At 31.0% G+C, this 25,761-nt stretch overlaps 1 protein-coding gene, 1 long non-coding RNA gene and 1 other non-coding gene across 3 annotated transcripts; 1 reads left to right on the top strand and 2 right to left on the bottom strand.

Moving 5' to 3' along the window:
• Positions 1–1,050: 1,050 nt before the first annotated feature.
• Positions 1,051–13,035, bottom strand: LOC115711176 (type IV inositol polyphosphate 5-phosphatase 9). Its single transcript, XM_061111470.1, has 7 exons — positions 12,649–13,035; positions 12,439–12,561; positions 4,065–4,413; positions 3,499–3,686; positions 2,890–2,998; positions 2,218–2,396; positions 1,051–1,195 (listed from the first exon to the last, which is right to left on the bottom strand). Exons 1-7 carry the CDS (start codon positions 12,735–12,737, stop codon positions 1,075–1,077), a joined length of 1,158 nt encoding a protein of 385 aa, XP_060967453.1. The 5' UTR covers positions 12,738–13,035; the 3' UTR covers positions 1,051–1,074.
• On the bottom strand, positions 4,524–10,871 carry LOC133035571 (uncharacterized). Its single transcript, XR_009686712.1, has 3 exons — positions 10,419–10,871; positions 4,980–5,771; positions 4,524–4,891 (listed from the first exon to the last, which is right to left on the bottom strand). It is a non-coding gene; the product is annotated as an uncharacterized LOC133035571 (long non-coding RNA).
• Positions 13,036–25,099: 12,064 nt separating the features above from the next.
• TRNAL-AAG (transfer RNA leucine (anticodon AAG)) lies at positions 25,100–25,180 on the top strand. The gene has a single exon. It is a non-coding gene; the product is annotated as a tRNA-Leu (tRNA).
• Positions 25,181–25,761: the final 581 nt, after the last annotated feature.

Here is a 25,761-nt window from a genome sequence, read left to right as displayed (position 1 = left end):
GAAGCACCATAAGCGAGTACTGACACTCTCTAACATTGGTGAGTATTGATATTATGTTAGTGTCAATACTCATGACAAGTTTTTAAGATTAGTAGACATTCCCTAGGGTTTTGAGCTTAAAAACACCAAGACACCTCTAGTGACCTTAATCTACACTATTACTATTCTAATTAAAGGGAGTGTTAGTACTAGTGTAGAGAATCATATGCTCTTTGGGGACTTCTTTTATTTGTTATGTGGTCTTTGATATCGAAAAGAACTATTTGGCCATTAATAACCCATTAATACCCTTGGGAAAGAACTATTAGTGTCAGTACTCATGTGTTATGTGAGTATGTAGCACTACTCTTCTTTATTTTTTGTGTAATTTTGACTTTAGAATTCAAGTTTAAGTGCATGCATGTGATATTCTTGTTAAAGTGCCAAGTCTTCTTAAAAATCTTGTAATATGCGACTATTGACACTCGGAAGGTGTCAATATATTTGTATTTTGTGATGTTATTATCTTATCTTTTGTTCTCTTGTACTCCAACAAATTTAAGTATTTTTAGCTACTTGTTGGATTTCTTCTTAGATTAGGGTTTCAGGATGAATAACCTTATCTCGTATTTACAGAAAATGCTAATCCTAAGTCGGAAACCCTAGCTAAGGAGCAAGTACTGACACGGCGGGGTATCAGTGCTCACATAGCACATTTCCTGTGCCACGTGGCACTCAAGCAATGTGCTATATATGGTTCTTCTTGGCGTTTTTACCTATCTTGTCTTCTTACATCTTGATTAAAGTATTAAAATTTGACTTTTAATTTCTCAAAAATCGGATATAATACTACTTATGCAATACATCTTTAAGGTTTAAATTTTATTTTTGATATTATAAATTATTAATTTGCAATTTTTAAAAATCAATAGAACATCTACTATAAGTTACAAACAACCAATAGCTAATAAGCTTCAACAACATTTTATGATTTTTGTTGAAAATATTGCAAAATATATTTGTAGTAATTATAGACCAATATAATCAAGCATATATAAGTTTAAATTAAAGTTAATTAATTAAATTAAATATTTATTATAAATTAGTGTGATAGGTAAGAAAAGAACAGACAGGTCTATGATCAGACAATTGCATTTCTCTTCTTCCATAATGATTTTGCTTCAATCCTTTACCCAACCAAATTATGCGATCACACCTACAAAATAATTAATAATATTACATTAATTAATTTCATTGCTTATTCTATTTAATTACAAGATAGAAATATTAATTAGAGATTAAAATACATTTCCTTCTTTCTATTATTATTATCATAGTTTTTTTTTTTTTTTTTTTTGTATATATAGAAAAAATTATGATAGTAGATCCTAAAAGAGTTATTTTGTTATACTTTTTATTTATTTCGACATTTAGTATAAAGCTTTTTAGTCCAATATTTATTTTGTATGATCATGTACGTTATAGTTATTTATTTAGAATTATCTCTAAATTTTTAAAAAAATTCTAAATAGTTTATCATGCTAAAAACATAGTTTAAATAGTTATTTATCATGCATATATATGTATAAACTTTCGTGCGTGCAATACATTATTTGAATATTATTTTTGACACTCTAAACTATTCGAAATTTTTTAAAATTTTACAGGTGACAATAAATATACAAAAACATATACGATCATGAAAAAAAATTAAATTATTTTTTTTTTCAAATACCGAACTAGATAATTAAGAAGTCTACCGAACATCCATATAAAGAGAGTGCACTGTAGACTTTTTCGACATTATATATAATAGGGTAAATAGCGGAATAAGTACCCAAAGTTTTATGTTTGTAAGCGGCATAAACCCAATGTTTATTTTTAGTGGCATAAGTACCTAATGTTTGTAAAACTGTAATTTTCTTCTAGTTTTGTCATACAGACTCTGTTTTGAATTTATTAAAAGAACATTTGGAAGTAACTGATACTACATATTTCTATCTAGGCTCGATGATCAAAAATTTAAGCCTTATATGTGCCCTGTTTAAGACAATATTAGAGTCTGTACTGATAAAATTAGAGAAAAATTACAGTTTTACAAACATTGGGTACTTATGCCGTTAAAAATAAACATTGAGTTTATACCGCTTACAAACATAAAACTTTGGGTACTTATGCCACTATTTACCCTATATAATATACAAATTATATATTTATATGTATATGTGTATTGCTTACCAAGCTGGAGCACGCCTCTTAATTTGGTGTTTGATTTGGTGATGATGATTGAGATTATTATGATTATGAGTCCCAAAATAAGATTGAGAATTAGAATTGTATTTGTATGTTGGGGCAAACTTTATTTCTCCTTCATTCCAACCCTCGAATATGTGTCCCTCATTCATTTCCACTTTAAGCTATAATTAATTAATTAATTTATAAATTAATCCAAAAAATTAAATAATTAATACAGTAATTTTTATCATAAATATTTATGTTTAATTTTTAATTATAAATAAATATATAAGTTTACTCTTTGGCGACAACAATATATAAGTTATATTTTTAAAACTCTATAGATACTTAATTGTTAAATGTTAATTAAATTGTCACGTGACAATCTTTAATTAGTCCATGTCAAGAATTTTTATTCTTTTTTCAAAAAAAAATAATTTAAATATATATATCAATAAAAAAATAACACGTGGATAATGATTTAATATTTAACGGTCAAGTACCTATAGAATTCCAGAAATATAACTTAAGTATTATTACCGCCAAAAATTAAACTTAGCTATTTATTTACAACTGAGAGTTAAATTTAAATATTTATGCCACAAAATACTTTAAATAATAATACAACACTTACATCTTAATTATGAATAATAATTGTTATTAATTAATAATTACCTGGTCATTTTTTAATAAAATATCCCATTCTCTCTTTTCTACAAGAAGTCGAGTTAAGTCCTCTGGCAATTGAATTCTGTAGTTCAAATCTCCAAGCCATATTATACAGCTGCATTTATATATATATATATATTGTATAATTAAATAATCATAATTAAGGATGATATATTGTATTCATATAATTGAATGATATAATTAGTAATAATATCACAAAATTCTTCAATTTATTATATAGTTAATTAGGTTTAGCCAATCAATAAAACATGTCATATAAGTACCTATAATACTAAGTTTTGTAATCAACAATATTAGTATACATATAAATATGTGTCATGTATCTTATTAATATATTTTTTTAAAAAAAATGTTATTTTGAAAAAAATTTCTCTTAATAATATTTTATTTTTTGCAAAATTATGTTAGAAATAGAGTGTTTGGAAATTCTGAAAAGTGTTAACCCCGACGCTTTAAATTAAAGTATTAGAGCTAAAGGAAAGAACATTTTACAAAAAATTATCAAATCATGGTTAACTATTATTGTGTGAAGTGATCCTATGTATAATAATAAAAAATAAATGAAAAACAAAACTATTTCGCCAAATACCATACTCGTGATCAAGAATTTTTCGTGGGAAATGATGATGAGCATTACTAGACGTAAAAGTGGTGAGTGACAAAATTTTAGACGCATTTTCATTTCTAAGCCTCTCATCTCCTTCTTTTCCACCTGAAGCAAGATGACTACACACAAAGCAGAAGCTTGTTTCATGCAACAAAAATCGTACAGACACCGAACCCTGTTAGAATTGAATATTAATTAGTCCCTTAAGTTGGGAACATATGAATAGTAATCAGTGAAAATATAGGGGTAAATACTATTTTTAATACTATATTTTGTAAAAGTTATCAATCAAACCTTCTATTTTATTAAATGATCAATTAGACTTATATTTTTCAAAATGATACATAAAATAATATCTTAAGTTCAATTTTCTAAATCGGACCATCCTGCAATTAAGTCCAACAGAGTTCGATTTTGAAGCATGTCGACTAATTAGAAGGTATATATCACGACAATTCAAAACAATTCTAAAAGCAGACTATCTGTCAATACGAGATTATAACCGAAACAAAAACAAAATAAAAAGAATAAAAAGAAAATAGAGTAAAAGTACCTTATTTCCCAAGTAACCCATGAGACCACAACCAACACGTGCAACACTTAGGTTGTTAATACATTGAAGAAGATCACTTCTAACCCAAATGCTTATGAATATTCCAACCATTTGTTTACTAATAAGGTATCCAAATAATTCACCTCTATTATTATTGTTATTGTTATCATTTTTTATTGGATACACTTTTTGAAACTTATTATTATTGTTGTTATCTTCATCTTCTTCTTGTTTTGATGTTGTGTTTTTGTTAAGAGCGGCTCGGATTGAAGAATTCCACTTCGAACAAATCTTGTTGTTTTCGGTCACTATAACATTTCGAGCATTCAATGGAACAATTTCTTGAAATCTGATATTAATCATAATAATCAACATATTAATCTCATTTAGTATTTAATTAATAAGAATATTTACACTATAATCACATAATAATGATAATAATGATATTGAGGATGTGAAATGTTGGATAAATTCCCATACTATTGTCCCATAAATAAAGTTACAAGGAAAATAAAATAGACCTCTTTATAAAGCCTCAACAGACCATTATAACTCATAGAGTTGTCGGTTCTGTTTTCCTAGGCTTAGGTCTTTTATTTCTTAACAATAAAAGGAAGCAAATAAATATCTCAAGACTCTAACAACTTTCAGCTTTACAAGGAAAATATCTCAAACAGATTACAACAAACTTTCTCAGATCAGAAACAAACACAACAACAACAACAACATTATAAATAAGTGGTTCAACCTTCCACTTTGAGCAACACACCATTTCGGCCAAGCAGAAAAAAAAAGGCAGCAACCTTTGTTTTCTTTGTGTAACCCACCTCAGAAACAAGAGAGAAAAATATAGAGAGTTAGTGAGAGATATTGTAAGAAAAACAAAGAGAAATAAAGTGAAGAGAAAGAGATTACCTGCTGTGTTTTGTAGCATGGAATCTCCATGAACTTGTTAACGTTTTTGACATCATAGTGAAGAATCAAGCGTCTTTGAGGGAAGCTTGACGGAGATGTACTCTTGATTTCAAGGGGAACTCCGAGATCAAACTTTGTTGTGTTCTCCTTTATTTTTCTGTAGTGTTTTCGGGTTTTCTTTTCTATAACCAACAAAGATCATTTTAGATCTTTGTTGTTACTAGTGTTTCGGGTTTCTCTTTGTGTTGCAGGTTTTGAAGGGGGTGCAAGGATTCGGCCATTGAAGCTACTGCTGTAGCTTGAAGAAGGAAGGAAGGAGAACGAAAGCTTGCTGCGTTTTTTCAGCAAGGGAGAAGCTTGCTGCGTTTTTCAGCAAGGGAGAAGCTTGCTGCGTTTTTCAGCAAGAGAGAAGAAGGAAGAAGAAGAGGCTTGGCTAGGTTGTGTTCTTGCTGTTCAAAGAAAATAGAAGAAGGAGAGGAGAAGAATAGGGCCGGCTGGTTGTGTGTGCTTTGAAGAGATGATTTTAATGCTAGGTTTTTCTAAGGAAAAAGAAAAGAAAGATTATATATGGTCTTGATTAATGGCAGTAGGGTTTTGACTAAAGAAAGAGAAAAAGGGGTATCAGATTTTGAAAAGAGAATATGCTCTTTTGGATCCGCATCAAACAAAAATGACGAATCTACCCCTAGTAGTTGAACGTTAGGTGTTTGGGTGTAGGGGGGCTGTTGGGAACTGCAGCAAATTTCCTACAGTGGTATCAGAGCTCGGGGAAGCAAGAAGATTCAACAACACCTGGAAACAACGTCAAGAAACAAGCAAGATCATCAAAACATTGAAGAAGCAAAATCTGAAATTATCAAGAAGTTGATAAAAAGGAAAACTCTAACCTAAACTTTGTCTTGTTACATTCTTACTTTTATTATCTTGTTATAACAATTAAACATGAGTAATATTAGAGTAGATGTTGACAAGTTTGATGGATCGGGGGACTATAGGATTTGGAGGAAGAAGATTAGAGCTCTTCTTGCTCATAACAAATTACTTAGGGTTCTTAGTGAACCTATCGAATGGCCAGAAAATACTTCTAAATCTACACAAGAAGAACTTCTTGAAACTGCTACTGGTTTAATCATTTTTAACTTGTCTGATGCTATTATCAGGTTAGTTGATAAAGAAGATACACCAGCAAAAATATGGAAAAAGCTTGAAGATCAGTTTCAAAAGAAATCTTTAATCAACAAGATCTTTCTTAAAGAAAGGATCTTTGGTTTCAAGATGAGCACTAGCAAGACTCTTGATGAAAACCTAGATGAATTTCTAAGGTTACATATTGAATTGGCTAATTCTGGTGAAAATGAGGCTTTAAGTGATGAGAACCAAGCCATCATCATCTTAAACTCATTACCCGAATCCTACAAAGAAGTGAAGAATGCCATTAAATATGGTAGGACGAGAAATTACTTTAGAAGAAGTAATTTCGGCCTTGAAAGTCAAAAGACTTGGAGATCGAGAATGAGAAGCATGGAGGTTCTAATGGAGAAGTAAACTTCGGTAGAGGGAGACCCGATCAAAGAAAACATGGACACTACAAAAGTAAAAGTCACGGCGAGATCACCACGAGGAAAGAGTCACGACAAGGGGAAGATCAAACTCGAAAAGAACCAGCAGATCCTACGGGATGCTACAATGTGGCAAGCCGGGGCATTTGAGAGAGATTGTTATTTTCTAAACAAAGGCAAACCAAATAAATATAAAGGACGGGGAGAAAATTCTAACTCTAAACCTAATTTTCATAAAAATAACCAAAGCTAATTATGGTGATGGTTATGACAGTGTTGATAGTGGTGAAGTATACATTGTTGCATCATCTTTTAAAGAAGATTGGATTTTAGATTCGAGGGTTGTACTTTTCATATGACTAATGACAAGAGTTATATGTTTGATTATAGGGAATCTAAAGGAGGAAAAGTAATCCTTGGAAACAATCAGACTTGTGAGATTAAAGGCTCGGGATCTATCAGATTTAAAATGTATGATGGGATAGTAAGAACCACTAACAGCGAGGTATGTGCCTAATCTTTCTAGAAATTTAATTTCTATTAGTGTGCTTGATGATTTGGGTGTTGTGAGTAAGGTAGAGGCGAGTCATATGAAGCTTAGTAGAGGAGCATTAACAATCATGAAAGGAATCAAAAATGGTGGACTTTACTACCTACAAGGCTCTCATTTTCAATTTGTAACATTACAACTCACAACGACAAAGAAGAAGAGATAGCTACTCTATGGCACGAGAAGATTAGGGCATATAAGTGAGCGAGGCTTGCAACTCATGAGTGAGCAACAACTCATTTAGGGTAAGGATAAAGTGAGTAAACTAGACTTTTGTGAACATTGCATACTTGGAAAGCATCACGGATTAAAGTTCACGGTACTCACAACTCTAAAAGAATACTTGAGTATGTACATTCTGATTTATGGGGTCCAGAAAAAATCAGCACTCATGGTGGTTGTTCTTATTTTTTATCTATAGTAGATGATTATTCTAGGAAAGTATGGATATATCTACTTAAGAATAAAAATGATGCTTTTACAAAATTCAAACATTGGAAATTATTGGTTGAGAACTTAACTAATGAAAAGTTGAAAACTTTAAGAACTGATAATGGTTTGGAATTTTGTAACAATGAATTTGACCTCTATTGTAAAGAAAATGGTTTGCGGCGACATAGAACATTGAGGATTACACCTCGTAAAACGGGGTGGTGGCCGAAAGAATGAACCGCACCATACTAAACAAAGTAAGGTGTATGCTACTTGATCGGGATTATCTCAAGGGTTTTGGGAGAAGCCGCCTTGGCAATGGAGGTTCACCTAATAAATAGAAGCCCATCAAGAGCAATTGAAGGTAAAACTCCCGAGGAGAAATGGTCGGGTAAACCACCAAACCTTTCTCATTTGAAAGTTTTTGGATGTGCGGCTTATGCACGTGAAGCATAGGAAAACTTGAACACAGGGCTTTAAAGTGTGTTTTCTTAGGGTACCTAGAAAGGTAAAAGGGTATAGACTTTGGGTAAAGGAAAAAGGGGGATTTAAAACTATGAATAGTAGAGATGTTATATTCCAAGAAAATATTTTTCCTTGTTTACCTAATGAAAAGTCTAGTGCGGGAATGGAAGATACGCAACCTGCGGGTACAAACCTAGAAGTTAAGCTGGTTCTAATCGGGTGGAACAAAATGAAGACACACGGAATGGTTCGGGTGGAACCTAACCAAAGCCGGCAGACCCATTAACAATGGTCAAGGGGGAGGAAGGCGATGCTCGACAAGAGATCGGGGATGAAGGCACTTAGAAGAGGACCTTACAAACTATCGGTTGACGAGGACAGATCTAAGAGGACTCAGAAGCCTAATCGAAATTCGAGCCTACAACATTTGGAGTGAAGAATTGGCTTATGCTCTTCTAACAGATTTGGAAATAGATGATATGGAACCCAAGACTTATTGTGAGGCAGTAAATGGAAAGAATTCTAAAGAGTGGAATAAGGCCATGGATGATGAGATGGGATCTCTCGAAGAAGAATAAGACTTGGGTTGTGGTACCAAAACCCGAGGGTAAAAGCATTGTGTCTTGTAAGTGGTTGTTCAAGCACAAGGAAGGAAGATCTAAAGGTGAGCCTATAAGGTTCAAGGCTAGGCTAGTGGCTAAAGGTTTCACACAAAAGGAAGGTATTGACTTCGATGAGATTTTCTCTCACGGTGGTGAAGTATAAAACGATTAGAGTGGTCCTAAGCTTAGCTACTCGGTTTGACATGGAGATAGATCGAGATGGATGTTACCACTTTGCCTTTCTCCATGGGGAATTGGAAGAAGAAATATACATGACCCAACCGAAGGGTATGTAGAGAAGGGAAAACCTAACCATGTTTGTAAGCTGGTTAAGTCCTTGTATGGACTCAAGCAATCCACTAGGCAGTGGAATAAAAGGTTTGACACCTTTATGATGAAACAAGGTTTCTCAAGGAGTTACTATGATGCATGTTTCTATCACAAAGGAACTGACATCAACACGGTCATCTACTTGTTACTTTATGTAGATGACATGCTTATCATAAGCAAGGAAAGATCTCAAGTGGATGAGATGAAGAAGCAACTCAAGGCTGAGTTTGAGATGAAAGACTTGGGGATAGCATCTAAGAATGCGGGAATCACTATAAAGAGGGACGAGAAAGTTGGGCAAGTTATTCTTGACACAAGAGGACTACATTCAAAAGATTATAGAGAAGTTTTCAATGAAAGATTCAAAGAAAACTTCTCGGCCAATAACTAGCCGGTACACTTTGACAAAGGAACAATGTCCTAGTGAAGCGAGAGAAGGAAGCGATGAGTAAAGTGCCTTACTCAAGTGCGAGTTGGGACTATTATGTACTTAATGGTTTGTACAAGGCCGGATACTGGCCTTTGCCATAAGTACTTTGAGCAAATACATGGCAAACCCGGGAAAGATTCATTGGCTTGCGATGAAATGGGTTTTCAGTACCTAGTAGGGACACCTAAGGTTGGACTCATCTACGAGCAACGAAGTTCGGCACCAACATAGAAGGATACGGCGATGCCGACTATGCGGGGACGAGACAGCGAGAAAGTCTACTTCATCTTACATGTTCCTACTTGGAGGAAACTGTGAGTTGGAAAGCCCAACTCCAACCCGTGGTTGCACTTTCAACGAGAATCGGAGTACATATCAACCACGAAGCTATTAAAGAAGCCATATGGATGAAAGGACTTTTGACAGAGATTAAGTTACTTAAAGATGTTCCTAGTGTGTACTCGGACAGTCAAAAGCTGTGTACATGTAGGAACACTGTGTTCCATAGAACTAAACATATAGAGATTAAATACCACTTTATAAGGGACAAGGTGACTCAAGGTGAAATACAAGTGGAAAAAGTTCCTACTGAGGAGAACCCAGCAGATATGGGAACTAAGGTGGTCACTCTCAACAAGTTCAAACATTGTATGAACCTGTTGGGAGTTGACACAGGATGGTAAATGGACACATATTCAAGCAATGACCCTCAAAGACAGCAACAAGTAAATAATGCAAAGGCAGAAACTTTTGGACTGCTAGTATGGAAATTTAGGTGGAATTTGTTGGATAAATTCCCATACTATTGTCCCATAAATAAAGTTACAAGGAAAATAAAATAGACCTCTTTATAAAGCCTCAACAGACCATTATAACTCATAGAGTTGTCGGTTCTGTTTTCCTAGGCTTAGGTCTTTTATTTCTTAACAATAAAAGGAAGCAAATAAATATCTCAAGACTCTAACAACTTTCAGCTTTACAAGGAAAATATCTCAAACAGATTACAACAAACTTTCTCAGATCAGAAACAAACACAACAACAACAACAACATTATAAATAAGTGGTTCAACCTTCCACTTTGAGCAACACACCATTTCGGCCAAGCAGAAAAAAAAAAGGCAGCAACCTTTGTTTTCTTTGTGTAACCCACCTCAGAAACAAGAGAGAAAAATATAGAGAGTTAGTGAGAGATATTGTAAGAAAAACAAAGAGAAATAAAGTGAAGAGAAAGAGATTACCTGCTGTGTTTTGTAGCATGGAATCTCCATGAACTTGTAACCGGTTTTGACATCATAGTGAAGAATCAAGCGTCTTTGAGGGAAGCTTGACGGAGATGTACTCTTGATTTCAAGGGGAACTCCGAGATCAAACTTTGTTGTGTTCTCCTTTATTTTTCTGTAGTGTTTTCGGGTTTTCTTTTCTATAACCAACAAAGATCATTTTAGATCTTTGTTGTTACTAGTGTTTCGGGTTTCTCTTTGTGTTGCAGGTTTTGAAGGGGGTGCAAGGATTCGGCCATTGAAGCTGCTCGTAGCTTGAAGAAGGAAGGAAGGAGAACGAAAGCTTCTGCGTTTTTCGGCAAGGGAGAAGCTTGCTTTGCGTTTTAACAAGGGAGAAGCTTGTCAGCGTTTTTCACGAGAGAGAAGAAGGAAGAAGAAGAGGCTTGGCTAGGTTGTGTTCTTGCTGTTCAAAGAAAATAGAAGAAGGAGAGGAGAAGAATAGAGTAGAATTTGGTTGTGTGTGCTTTGAAGAGATGATTTTAATGCTAGGTTTTTCTAAGGAAAAAGAAAAGAAAGATTATATGTGGTCTTGATTAATGGCAGTAGGGTTTTGACTAAAGAAAGAGAAAAAGGGGTATCAGATTTTGAAAAGAGAATATGCTCTTTTGGATCCGCATCAAACAAAAATGACGAATCTACCCCTAGTAGTTGAACGTTAGGTGTTTGGGTGTAGGGGGCTGTTGGGAACTGCAGCAAATTTCCTACATGAAATATTTTAATTTATTGTAAATCTATTAGTATTAGATTAGATGTAGTCTCGCTTATGGACGGGCCGACCCTAATTCATAGTATATTATCGTTAATTAATAATCATGATATAACATTTTAATTAGAGTGTGTTAAATTTGTAAAGGAGATTATAGGTTTATGGGTAATTAATATCAAACTTAAGGTTTAAAGTAGTTGATATTTTATCAAAAATATTACCATGTAAACCCACAAAATGTAGTATAAATAACTACCCAATTTAAAAATTGAACCAAACATAGAAAATACTTTAGATAATTTCCATACCAAACATCTCTTAAAGTAGTAAAATGGAAAACAAAAAAAATAGGAAAACTTATAAAAATACTAGAATTTGGGTTAACTTTTACAAAAATACTGTTACACGAAAATCTTTTCAAATATACTGTGTTTTTATAAAACACCAGTAAAACACAAAGCAGAACAACTCAAAACAACAGTACAACACCAGTAGAACACCTGTGAAAACTTAACACATTATACTGCAGTATGAAACTTATAAAAAAACCCAGTAAAAAATTAAAAATTACCACCTATAGTAGTACTTTTGTAAAAAAATAGCAAAAGTTAGTATACCATGTAAATTTCCCAAAAAATAACATATTTAAATTTAATTTATTGGCTCATCACGATCTTAATGCATTTACGATTCATGTGATAATAACATTAAAACTTTAAAAAGTTTAACACTTGAGAAAGAAAAAAGAAAAACTAGATAAAATTAAGGAAGAAGAATCATTGAGACATGATGACTTATAATAAAAGTAAGTACACAAAAAGTTTACTAAATACTTATGTATATTTAGTATCGATGATCACATAAATAGACATAAATAGGCAGTTCGTGCTAATTAATCTTTAATTGTAATTAATATCATATGTTAAACTATTTTTATTAAATTAGATGAGATTAATCAGAAAGAGATACTAACATCATATCAATCCAACCAAAAATTAAAAATTTAATTACCATATCTTCATTCATTTCAAACAAATTATATATATGAATATTCATTTTGTGTTTATATAATTAATTAATAATTAATATTTAATATTTAATTACCCGAAAACATAGAGATCAGCAGGTTTATCATGAGTACTGGCGCGAAGCCACTCATTCAAAGCTTCATCCATATGATGATCAGGTGGTGAAACACCGCCAACGTTCCATGAACCCACAAAGATACTATACATATATTCGAAAAAAAATATTTAATTATTTTATATAATTTGATATAGATTTATAATGTATATATATTTATATGAGACATACTTGTATGTATTTTTGGGATGAACATGATGATGTTGAGTAGTACTTGAACCAATGTTGTTGTTGGAGATCAAACAAGGAGCTTCTTGCATAATGAATGATATATGTATCTAATTTACATGATCAACAAAAAGATGTGTATATATAATATCATCATTATTATATATCATAATAAAATTCAAAACCAAAATTAAAAACCATGAAGAAAAACAAATTAATTTAAAATTTCTATATAGATATATTTATACTTGTTGTCTCCTAGTCTTTTCTTGGTCACTTTGAGAGAATGATTATTGTATAGCTATAGTGAAGTTTTCGTAGAGAAGAAGAAGTGGTTAATTATTTATATAAACACAATACTATAAGATTTTTTTAGTTAATAATATAATATTGATTGATTTTAAAGTATAATATATTTAATTAAAAAATAATAAGTGATAATTAATCTCACATATGAGTGACTTTACATTAATTATTACAAATTAAAAAATTAGCAAAATGACGTTGACAATGATGCAAGGCACACTTATTAATAAATTAATTTGCATTTTATTTATATGTACTTTTTTTTTATTTTTTCTTATTTCTTTTGTAGATATATATATTTTTTATTTTTAATACAATAAAAGAAAAGAAAACAAAAAATACGAGTGTTTTTTGCCTTGATCTAGAAATTAATTTTTTATTATTTAATTTCTTAAAAAAAAATTAAAATATAAAAATCGACCTATTGTAAAGATGAGTCGGTTTGGTGTGTACTTAATAATTTTTTTTTTTATTATTATTTTAATGGGAAAAGGGTAACTAATTTGTTGTGACTTTACAAGTCAATTATAGGAAAAGTTTAAATCAATATTGTGTGGAATCAAACTGGTTTCAAAAGCTCATTAATTAGTCTAATTAAGCCAACTAATATATGATTGTCCCATTTGTGCATGTATGGAATAAACTATTTATTTATTTATTTATTTTAAGTATATTTTACAAAAAATTTATGGCTAGCCCTAATATTAGAAGTGGTCATTCATTACATTAACAAAATAGTACTCAAAATTCTCGATATTTTGTCTGGATTCTCGATCAATTGTCAAAAATACTTTATCGCTTGAGAATTATTTTATAAAAATTATTTTTTTAAAAAAAAAAAGAATTATTTTGCAAAATAATAGTCTATTTTCACTACTAATTAAAACAAGGTTTTGGAAAACAATGAACTGAAAAAATCGACTAATTATAAATTATTATTCTTATATTGTGATTAAAAGGTCTGTGGTGAAAAATATTAGTCACATAAAAATTATAATTTGTTGTGATTAAATAATGTGTTTTTAGTCACAATATTTGTTGTGACTAAAACTAAATTAGTAACAACTTATATCTAAATATTATATTCTAGTCACAAGTAATTTTTGTTGTGACTAAAAATTATATTTAGTCATCAACAAAATTATGTTGTGACTAAAAAATTATTACTAAAGATAATTTTTTTAGTGCGTGCTCAATCTATTGTAGTATTCGATCTGCAATGAGTGCATCCAAGCCACTAGAAAGGAGATGAGAATTGTGTTGAAAGTTGGTTCAAGATATACGATCAAACCAACTAAAACCTCATGAATATGGATATGCAAACCCTAACAATCAACATACTATTAGAGCGTTGCACATTGCGAAAAATGGCCATTATCATCCCATTAAACCGATTTTTTACTTCGTATAAACTACTTTGAGATCGCACCTTCAAACTAAACTCGAATAGCTCGATCGGATTATGTTTGCAACGTACACCAACATGAAACAACATTATTTTATGTAGACTTTAAAAGCTAGCTAGTCCTAATCTAATGGGTAGGTTATCAACAAACAAACAAGTTATAGTTAAATTGTTATCTCTAAATTATAATTAAATTTTAGAAAAGTGTAGAAGAATGTGTAGATAATTTTAATTAAAGGGAATACATATAACAAATCCCATATTGTTAAAATTATAAATTTCATGTATAGATAATGCTTAAGCTGGCAATCACACTAGCATGTTATTCCTGTGAAATAGTAATAAAACTAATTATAAACAATTAAGAATAAAAGATGTTATTATTAATAGAAAATTATTGTTATTAGACATTAGTGGTGTTTTAGGTGGCGTCTTATGATTAATTAGCGATATTTCTTAAAAATTATTTTTTAAGTTATATGAGACTCAATACTTAATTATACTAATAGCAGTATGATACCAAAAAAGTACTAAATACCAGTAATATTTTTTAGCAATTTTCTTTCTAGAAAATAGATGTATGCATGGTTTTTTTTCACTTAATTATATAATTTATTGCATGAGAGTGTTGTAAGTAGCATAACACAAATCAGAAGTTTGATTGGGCCAAACAAGAAAAATAAAATGTTGTGCAAACCGACCATTAATTAATTGTATAGAAAAGCCAGCTATCATCACTCAAAACATCACCCTAATCCAATGTATTAATTACTAATCATTAATTAATATAATTAATGATATATTTTGTGAGTGTGTGATTATTGGTTTTATTACATTCATCCAATCATTAATTGACGTCTAAATCATTAAGATAAGACTTTATATTAGATGTGTGTTGTACCACTATTTGTTTGGATTTTGTACTTTCATAAAAATTTAAAAATAAGTTTTGCATCTTGTAAAGTGTTTGGAAAATATATTAAACTTGGTCTTTAAATTTATTTTTTACCAAAATATATTTTAACTAGGGGAGTGTAATGTCAACCTTCTATAACAACCTCTTAGTCAATTTTTGCGTGTTTAAAAATACATGACGAAATATATAATTTTTTTCATGACAATGTTCGTTCTAGCTACAACATCATTTTCATAAATTTTTGAAACATTTCAAATAGGTTAGAGTGTCGAAAATAGGTTTGAAATTTTTTGAACAAGCACGTGGTAAACTGAAATATTAGGATCTATTTTCGGTATGTAAATTATTTATTTTAAAAAAATTATAGGGATGATATTCTAACTATAACGAATAATATTATACTTCAACATGTAATTTTAGGCACAGGAATTGATTAGGAGATTGTAATAATAAGAGGTTTACTGCACAAAAAGGAGTTTTATATTTGGTTTTTTCACTAGTCTATCTTCAGTTAAGAAAATCTTGGTACAAAATAGTATTAAGGCGAGATGTAGGTCTCGAAAACACCGAAGACATACGTGGAATCTATATATTTGGTTATTTCATGATAACTGAAGACATATATATATAGGTTTTTAAAATAAAAAAATTGTTTAACACCACCGTCTCCGAGTCCCAAACCCACAAAATCCTAAAATCAAAATCCTTGAACAACACTATTTTTTAATTACCACCGTATTAACACTACCAAATTTTCGAGCGCCATCCGATTTTCCAACAATCACGTAGATTTTTCGACCAACCACCGCTATATCCAAACTCTATATTACACACACTAACAAAAATAAAAAACGCACACAAAGAAAAAATAATACATGCTAAAATACATATATTAGGGTTCGTTTGGTACGCCGTATAAGGGTCGTATTGTATTAAATAATAAATAATACTATGTTTGGATAAAGTAATGTATTGTATTAATTATTATGACCAAATTTTTTAATATAATGTATGTTGTATTATTTAATACATAATAAGTATTAGCTTGTATTATAATATTTACAAAGGATTTGGGACACCAATCTCCGACCCGGACCCAGACCCGGGACCAGGATCGGACCCGGACCCGACCCGAACCCAGACTGGACCCGGACCCAAACCTGGATCCGGACCCGACCTGACTCGACCGAACCCAGACCGTACCCGGACCCGGACCGGACCCGGACTCGGGACTCGGACCCGTAGTTGGTGTTGGGATCGAGTGTATTAAAAATATATTATAACTTTACACAATCAATTAATACAAGTCAATACCAAACATTGTATTGTATTAAATAATACTAATACAATACAATACAATACATTACAATACGGTATACCAAACGAGCCCTTAAAATTATATATACCTCAATCCAAGCTCAAAGACCCAAAAAAAAAAGCTCCAAAAGCCACAGTTTAATATCATTGCCGCTAAGTCCCCAAACCCACGAAACCCTAAAATAGAAATAGTTTATTTATCCTTAAAACCTAAAATAAATTAATTTCTATAGCGTATATCTTTGGTCATGTGTGTGTTTGATAAATGGTTAAGTTAGTGGAGATTAATTTATATCTTCGGTTATTTTGAAATAATCTGAGACATAGGTCTACAATTTTTGATATAGAAAGAGGAATAAAAATAATGTTAAATAGGAAAGCAACAACTTTAGATTGGTTTCTTGTTTTAACCGATAGTGATTTCGACATCGAATGAATTTATTCAAAGTGTTTATTTGTCAAATATTAGGAAAATAGACTAAAGACTTGATCACAATTCTAATTTTCGGGTTATTGATGCTTTTAGTATGATTTTAGACTTATGAGTAATTAAGTAGAAATAATTCTACATGTTCTGGAATAAACCTTGATTTATTATTATAAAAGTTGTCTTGTCGTTTTGACATGTCTGGTATGTGATTTTTGTTGTTGAGTTATGAGTTTGTTGAGTTGAAATTGTTGTGGACTTGGGAACCCCCGGGTTGTTCAATTCCTTAAAGAAATAGTTTTTCAAAAGAGACCCAATTTAATTTTTTTGTGTGAGACAATTTGCAAGAAAGAAAAAGTTGATTGTGTTAGAGCTTTATTGGGCTATGATAGAAGTTTTGTTGTTGAGGCTCGTGGACATAGTGGAGGTCTTGCAATATTGTGGAAAAATCAAGATGATGGCAAACTTCTTAGCTTTAGTAATAATCACATTGATTTGGAGTTGAAGCTTGACGGATACTCTTTGTTTCGTGCGACTGGCTTCTATGGTGAACCTCAGAGGAGTTTGTGTGTGAATTCTTGGGACGTATTCGGCAGCTTGCTGGGGAATCGACTCTTCCTTGGTGTTTAATGGGAGATTTGAATATTGTCCTTCATCATAGTGACAAGAGAGGCGGTCGACCTTATCCAAACTCTTTAATTCAGGGATTTCAAGATGTGGTTTTAGATTGCAGTCTTGTTAATATGGAGTTGGTGGGCTATCCTTTCACTTGGGAGAAAGGGAGGGGTACGGGGCACGGATTGAAGTCCGTTTGGATAGAGTTCTCATCACGCATGGTTGGAATGATCTTTTTCCGGATGCAAGGTTAGAAAATTTAGAAATTTTTGCTTCTGATCATTGTCCTATTTTGTTGAATCTTAATTTATTCAGAAAAGTGGTTAGTTTAAAGAAATTTCAGTTTAAAAATGCTTGGGTGCGTGAGCCTATGTGTCGCCAAATTGTGCATGATAATTGGGATGTTCATGAGTCGAATTCTTTGAGCTCAAAAATTAAATGTTGTAGTACTGCTTTAGCGAATGGGGGAAGGATATCACTGGTAATTTCAAGCAGCAAATAAATAGTTGTCATAAAATCCTAAAGCTTTTGAAAAATAGAAGGGATGTTGATTCAGTTAATAGATACAAGGATGCTCAAAATCGTTTATTCGAAGTCCTCACCTAGAAGGAGGTCTTCTGGAAGCAGAGATCCAAACAATTGTGCCTGCAATATGGTGACCAAGACACTAAGTACTTTCATGCTTGTGCCAGTACTAGGCGGAAAAACAATCAGATTTTGTCTCTTAAAAATAGAAGTGGGATTTGGGTGGATTGGGAAAATGGCTTACCGGGTGTCGTTGAAGATTATTTTAAAGAGTTGTTCATAGCTTCGGAGATTGATTGGGGTAGGGTCACAGCTTGTGTGCATAATCGGGTGTCGACTTCTATGAGTGAGTCTCTTACTATTCCGATTGACACTGAGGAGGTTCGGAAAGCACTCTTTCAAATGCATTCTAATAAATCTCCTGGTCCTGATGGCTTTAATCTTGGGTTTTATCAAAAGTTCTGGGATATCGTTAGTAAGGATATCATTCGGTTAGTTCAACACTTCTTTACTTTTGGTGAATTTCCTGATCATCTAAAAGAAACGAATATTGTGCTTATCCCGAAGAAGTCTAAACCCGAAAGCATGAGTGATCTAAGACCAATTGCTTTGTGTAATGTGGCTTATAAAATTGTTTCTAAGGTGCTGGCCAATCGATTGAAAGTTGTTCTTCCTAGTGTTATTTCTGACACTTAAAGCGCCTTCTTACCCGGAAGACTAATAACTGATAATATTTTAATCTCTTTTGAGGTGAGGCATTATTTGAAAGGAAGCAAATGGGGAGGGAGGGGTTTATGGCACTTAAGTTCGACATGAGCAAGGCTTATGATCGGGTGGAGTGGGGCGTTTTACAGGCTATGTTGAGGAGATTGGGATTTGATGAGCATGTAATGAAGTTGTTAATGTGGTGCGTTAGTTCTGTCTCTTACACAATCACATCGGGGGGTCATGAAATTGGGCCTATAATTCCTACAAGAGGTCTTCTACAGGGTGATCCCCTTTCACCTTATCTTTTCCTTCTATGTGCAGAAGGATTCTCGGCTTTGATAAGAGATTATAAACGGTTGGGGAAGATTCGGGGGTGTAAGGTTGCTCGAGGGGCTCTTGTGTTATCTCACATGTTCTTTGTTGATGACTGTTATGTGTTTTGTAAAGCCTCTGAGGATAGTGCTATTAACATGATAGAAATGTTAAATATCTTTCAAAAGGCCTCAAGACAACAAGTCAATCTACAGAAGTCCTCTATATTTTTCAGCGCTAATATTGTCAATGAGGTGAGGCAACATCTGTGTTCTATGTTGGGAGTGAATGAGGCAGGTGATGATAGCACATATTTGGGTTTGCCAAATATTGTGGGTCGTAATAAAACGGCCTTACTTGGGTTCTTGAAGGATAAAATGCGTAAAAAGATTCAAGGTTGGGAAGGAAGATTGCTTTCTAGAGCAGGGAAGGAGTTGCTAATAAAAACTGTGGCTCAATCCCTTCCTAGTTATGCAATGAATGTGTTCTTGCTACCTGTGGAAACTTGCAATGAGATGGAGCAATTGATGTGTAAGTTTTGGTGGCGATCGTCGAAGAACAACAAAGGAATCCATTGGAAAAAGTGGGATAGATTGACGGTACATAAGTCTAAAGGTGGTATGGGATTTCGCAACTTGCATGACTTTAACTTGAGTTTGCTTTGTAAACAAGGATAGAGATTGTTTAGTCGTCCAGACTCACTTGTCAGTAAGATTTTTAAAGCTAGGTACTACCGTAATGGTACCTTTTTAAATGCTGAGTTGGGGAGCAATCTAAGTTTTGTGTGGCAAAGTATTTATGAAACTCAAGAGATCGTTTGAAAAGGGGCGAGATGCAGAGTTGGTGATGGTTCTCGAATTAATATAGTGTTGGATCCGTGGCTACCGAATGAAGATAATCCAAGAGTAACTTTGAATAATCCTGCTCTTATTGATCAAAATGTTAAAGCACTTATGGAAACTGATACGTTGGCTTGGGAAGTTGACTTGGTGCATGATATGTTTAATGAAAGGGATGCTAACTTAATTCTTAGTATTTCCTTGTCTTCAAGTCGTTTGTGTGATGTTTGGCATTGGAGTTGGGAGAGCTCGAGCCTTTTCTCAGTAAAATCAGTTTATAAGTTCTTACAATTGAGCAAAGAGTTGGGTGCACATGATGATAATTCCGTCTTTTGAAATACTCTTTGGAAGCTAAGTGTTCCTCCGAAAGTGAAAGACTTGTTATGGCGTGCTGTCACTAACTGTCTGCCTACGAAATCCAAAGACATGTGCCTATTGATACCATCTGCCCAGTGTGCAAAGTAACTGATGAAACCATCTACCATTGCTTGGTGGATTGCTCTTTTGCCAAAGCGTGTTGGCAACAATTGGCTGCTGGTGTTAATTTGACGGTAGTTGGTTCCTTTGTCAACTGGTTTGCTACGGTTCTACAACAGGCGGATGGAGAGAAAAGGAGGTTGATCACAATGATATGTTCGGCAATTTGGAAACATTGAAATGAACTATTATGGTCTGATAAGTCCCCTACTGTTGCGAGTATTGCTCACTTAGCTCAAGCTTTACTCGCAGATTGGACTCGGGCTCAAGATTCAACATTTAATCCTACGGCTGCATTCCTTACTGATGTCGATGGTGCTGAAACTTGGGCTAAACCAGCTGAAAACACCCTGAAGATTAATGTAGATGCTGCCATTTTTTCAAGAACTGCAACTTATAGCTTTACAGGGGTGATTAGGGATGAAACTGACGCATTAGTGGAAGCTTTTACCTGCTGTCGATCAAGAGTGTTGCAACCCGAAATGGTAATTGAATTAAAATTTCATTTTCAAACATTAATAGTTTTAAAATGGACATTTAATTATAGTTATTTTTTAAAAGTTAAAAAATAATTTATATATAATAATTAGTGGAGATAATGCATATGCATTAATCAATTTAAAATTCATACTTAATTAATTAGCTATATTTCATGCCATGAAACTGGGATTCAAACACAAATAATTGTCTAAAGAAAGATATATATAAGAGTTAAAGAGAGTACTACCAATTAGCCATTAGAACAATTGACAAAAAATAATTATATATATATTGGTCTAGTTGATCTTTCCTTTTCTAATTTTTAATATAATTAGAACGTGAAATAATTTTTTTCATTGTTTATATTTTAAAAAATGAAATTATATATAAATAAATAAATAAATAACTTTTAGTGACAACCATTCTAGGACCACCATATCTCTTGCTTTTTTTTATTTTTATTTTTTTTATGTATAAGAAAAATTAGTATTTAATTAATTTATCCATGAACAGGACCACAATATAACTTTCTGATTAATTATTAATTGTTCTTATCATATATAATTATATATAACAAGTTGTATTTATTTAATCACTAAACTTAAACCAATAGATTTTGTTCAATTTGACTATGCATTATCATCATCATCATTATTATTATATTATTATTATTATTATTATTATTATTATTATTATTATTATTAAAATAAATATTATTTAAAACTTTGTATTTTGTAAAAATTATTAATTGGTTTATTTGTTTTGTTAAATAATTAAATAAATCTTGTATTTTTCAAAATAGTACAAATAAGGTCATAACTAATTTTTTTATCAAAATAAAACTTAATAATAATTTGATCTAGAAGTGTTATGATAAAACTGGTTACATTAATTTCTGTATATATTCGTGGTAGAAATTATTTTTCAGTTGGTTATATCAAAAAAAATTATCAAAAATATAAGTTCAAAATTCTATTTTTACTATTTTAAATAATATAAAGTCTATTTTACTATTCAATAAAATAAAAATTTTAATTAATAATTTTTATAAGACATAAAATCTAAAATAGTATTTACCCTTATTATTATAAAAACTTTAAACAAAGGATCTTGTGTCTCAGCCCCCAACAAATTTTGATTGGTTTACATTGCTTCATAATTCATTGATTAATTATTAAAATATATATTAGAATAAACTTTTCATATATTATATTATTAATAGGATAAGATATTTATATATAGTAAAAAATATGTGTTTGTTACAAAAGTTTTAAACCAATGATCATTTACAATTTCAAAAGAGACATTATTTTAGGGGATAATTTTATGTGGGTCTAAAACACTTTTATAGTTTAACAAAAAAGGAAAGAAAAAGAAAAAAGAAATTGAAAAAGATAAAAAAGACCAATAATGTGATTATAATTCTAAAATAGAAATATCAATAGCTCTCCTTTTCATCTTATTTGGTTACTTTTAAATATAAAAATCTATACAATCACTTATATCATATATTATAACACAATATTTGAAAAGTGTTACTAGACACTAATCGAATGTTACTATAAGATAACATCTTACAAGTAATTAATAATTTTTCACATATTAAACTAAAAATGTAAGACTTGATATTATATTATACTAATATAATAAAAAAAATACTAAATGTACAAACGTGGCCAAGTGGTACCACAAGATATCGTGTATAATTAAGTATAACTTCCACATATTTTAATTTAATAATAATTATATAAAATTATTAATCATTCGTAAAATTTTACATCAATCATAATTGTGCTGGAACATTATCAGTATCTAATAATAATATTCAATATAATACATTGTATTATAAAATATTTAACAGTGGCAACAACTGATGTTGCTAAAACGACTTTATGTATAATTGGTTTTGAGCCACTTATATTTTTTTTTCTTTTTGTAAAAAAAAAAATTGGTGTTATTTAGAATTAGCAATAGTATCATAATTATCTCATAAAAATTGACTCTCTCTCCTCCACCTCACAATCATTTGATCTCACAGCTAACAAATTATATTTAAAAGAATAAATAAGAATTTTGCTCTCTAAACTTTTATATGTTACAAAAAATTTTACTCAACTATAAAAAAATCATTGTATGTATCAGTATCAATTACTTTTTGCTCATTTCTCTAAGTAATTTGTTAAAATAACACTAATAATATATCGTTAATTTCACCAAGCTCAAGAATTCAAACAATAAAATAAATACATAAATAGAAATTTAATGATGGATTGTTCATACTAATGAAGATAGTGTTCATCCTTTATATACACATGTGGGACTTTAGTTGCACACTTAACAAGTCTCCCCTTAAATGATTTTCCATCCGTTTACTCTCTACCCATTAGTGTACTTTCTTCCAATGCATGGCTAACTTTGGAACCTAACTCTAATACCACTTGTTATAGGTCGTTAGACACCATCCATCTCTACTTTTAATTTGATATTGTCCGTTTTGGACCTAAGCCCTCAAAGTTTTATTCTTGGATACCTTCCTAAAAATCCTCATATCGATGAAGATAGTGTCTATCCTTATATACCTATGATCTTTCTTATTTTTAGTCAATGCGAGACTTTAGTTGCACACCCTACACATGTATACATTATTGTACTGTATCTATACTTATAACTCATGCCACATAAGTAATATTATTTTGAGAAAATAAGTAGAATGTAACTGAATTTAGAAAAGAATTTTCACAATAAAATAAAGTTTAGGGGACAAAACTCAACAAAGGTCATACTTCATGGGAAAAAAATCAATTTTAAAACTATCCCCAATGCTCCTATAGTAGTGTTTAGGACTATTGCTACCTTTTAACTATTCTCTTTGAAAAAAAAAATCTTAAAAATAAATAATTATTGACTTTTTAAGAAAAAGTACTTAACCAAGGCCAATAGACAAAAGACTTGGTCATGAGTCAAGTTTGGAGACCCATCAAATAAAGACCCAAAAGACTAAACAATTTGGATCAAATTCTAAGGCTTGACCATCTCTATGGCCCAACCCAACCACACAAAACACCTCAAAAGTCCAATCAAAATAGTTCAATTGTTAATTAATTACTTGCTCATATGGAAATAATATCATGCTAATAGATTCTCTACCATCTCCTAATATTTTCATATGGTTATCAAAGGAAATTTAAAGGTAGGACCTAGATTATAGAGATGAGAAAGATCTAATAACCTACAATATTTTATTTTACAATATTTTTATAGAAAAATTTTATAGTGTGCTCTTCAAAATAAGTATATCAATGCACCACATTCGTAATTTCAATATTTAAATAATTTTAATCTTAATTATTTATATAACAATATCAAAAATAACTTAACACGTCAAAAATAAATTCTTATAATTTAATAAATTATTTGAACTATACTTTTCATAATGTAAATTATTTTAAAAATTTTAAAATTTTATACGATATCTTAAATGAATACAATATACACCATGATATAAAAAAAATTAAAATTATAACTATTCGGATATCTAAAAGCATATTTATAAAAAAATTGGACACCCATATTCTCCAAATACCGAAAATATACATATCATTTTTGGTAGAAACGAAAATTTACTGAAAATTCCACATCATTTTCATTGATAGGATTTCTTTTATAGAGTGGAACATACAATTTTTGACAAAATATACTAAACTATGATCAAAGCTCTTAATGGAATCATTTTTAGATGAGAAATTGAGAATTAGTGTACTTATTATTGTAGGATTTCTAATTTGCTGTCTAATTGTATTTTTTTTAGTATTAAAAGAATTGGTAACTTTGTTACTCATAATGTAGCTAAATGAATATATATTCACAATTATTTTAATTTACTTGAACTAGCACTGCGAAACATTTTATGTAATGACCGCTACTTCTAATTTTACATTTTAAATCTATAAATGTTGTCTTTATAAAAATAAAAAAAAAATAAGAAAAGGACAAAATATACTAAACAAAGTGAAACAATCAATGGTGATGTTGCACTTAATGAGTTTTGTCACGTAGTTAATACATATTATATGAAAGTTATATTATAAAGATATAAATATAATAAATTGAGTACATAAAACAAATGAGTTGGAATGGCCGAGTTGGTCTAAGGCGCCAGATTAAGGTTCTGGTCCGAAAGGGCGTGGGTTCAAATCCCACTTTCAACAATAATATACTCTTTTTCCCTTTTATTACTTTCTTCAATATTTTTATTATTATTTTACAAAAGTTATTTTTAAAGGAAAAAAGCTCAACATAAACATAACCCAAGTCTTTATGATTTTATAAAAATACTATTCTTTTAAGAGTACTCTTACCTTTTTAGAAAAGTGCATAACAATAAAATTGTAAAAATTTAGAACGAATAATATCATATTAATATGAGAGTTAAAATATGACGGCCCAACAAAGTAGAAGAATGGAGCGCAAAATTTATACAAAAATTGGTGAAGTTTTGAAACAATTTTAATTTCTAAATAAAAAATAACTCCTAATTCTCATTCATTTTATTGATAATTCTTTAATAAAATAAGACTGATTTACGTCATTAATATTTAAGTTAACTCCCGGCTACAGATAAATACTTAAGTTTAAATTTTTACGGTAATAATGCATAAGTTATATTTTTGAAACTTCCGTAGAACTTGACTGCTAAGTGCCAAGTCCATGGTCACGTGACAGTCCCTGATTGGTCAAAGTTATTAAATTATTATTTTGTTATTTAAAAATTAATTAAAGTATACCAATT

The sequence above is a fragment of the Cannabis sativa genome, chromosome 3 (assembly GCF_029168945.1).
Source record: "Cannabis sativa cultivar Pink pepper isolate KNU-18-1 chromosome 3, ASM2916894v1, whole genome shotgun sequence".
Classification (NCBI taxonomy): Eukaryota; Viridiplantae; Streptophyta; class Magnoliopsida; order Rosales; family Cannabaceae; genus Cannabis; species Cannabis sativa.
Note: the sequence above shows the minus strand (reverse complement) of the source record. Positions and strands in the feature narration are given on the sequence as shown.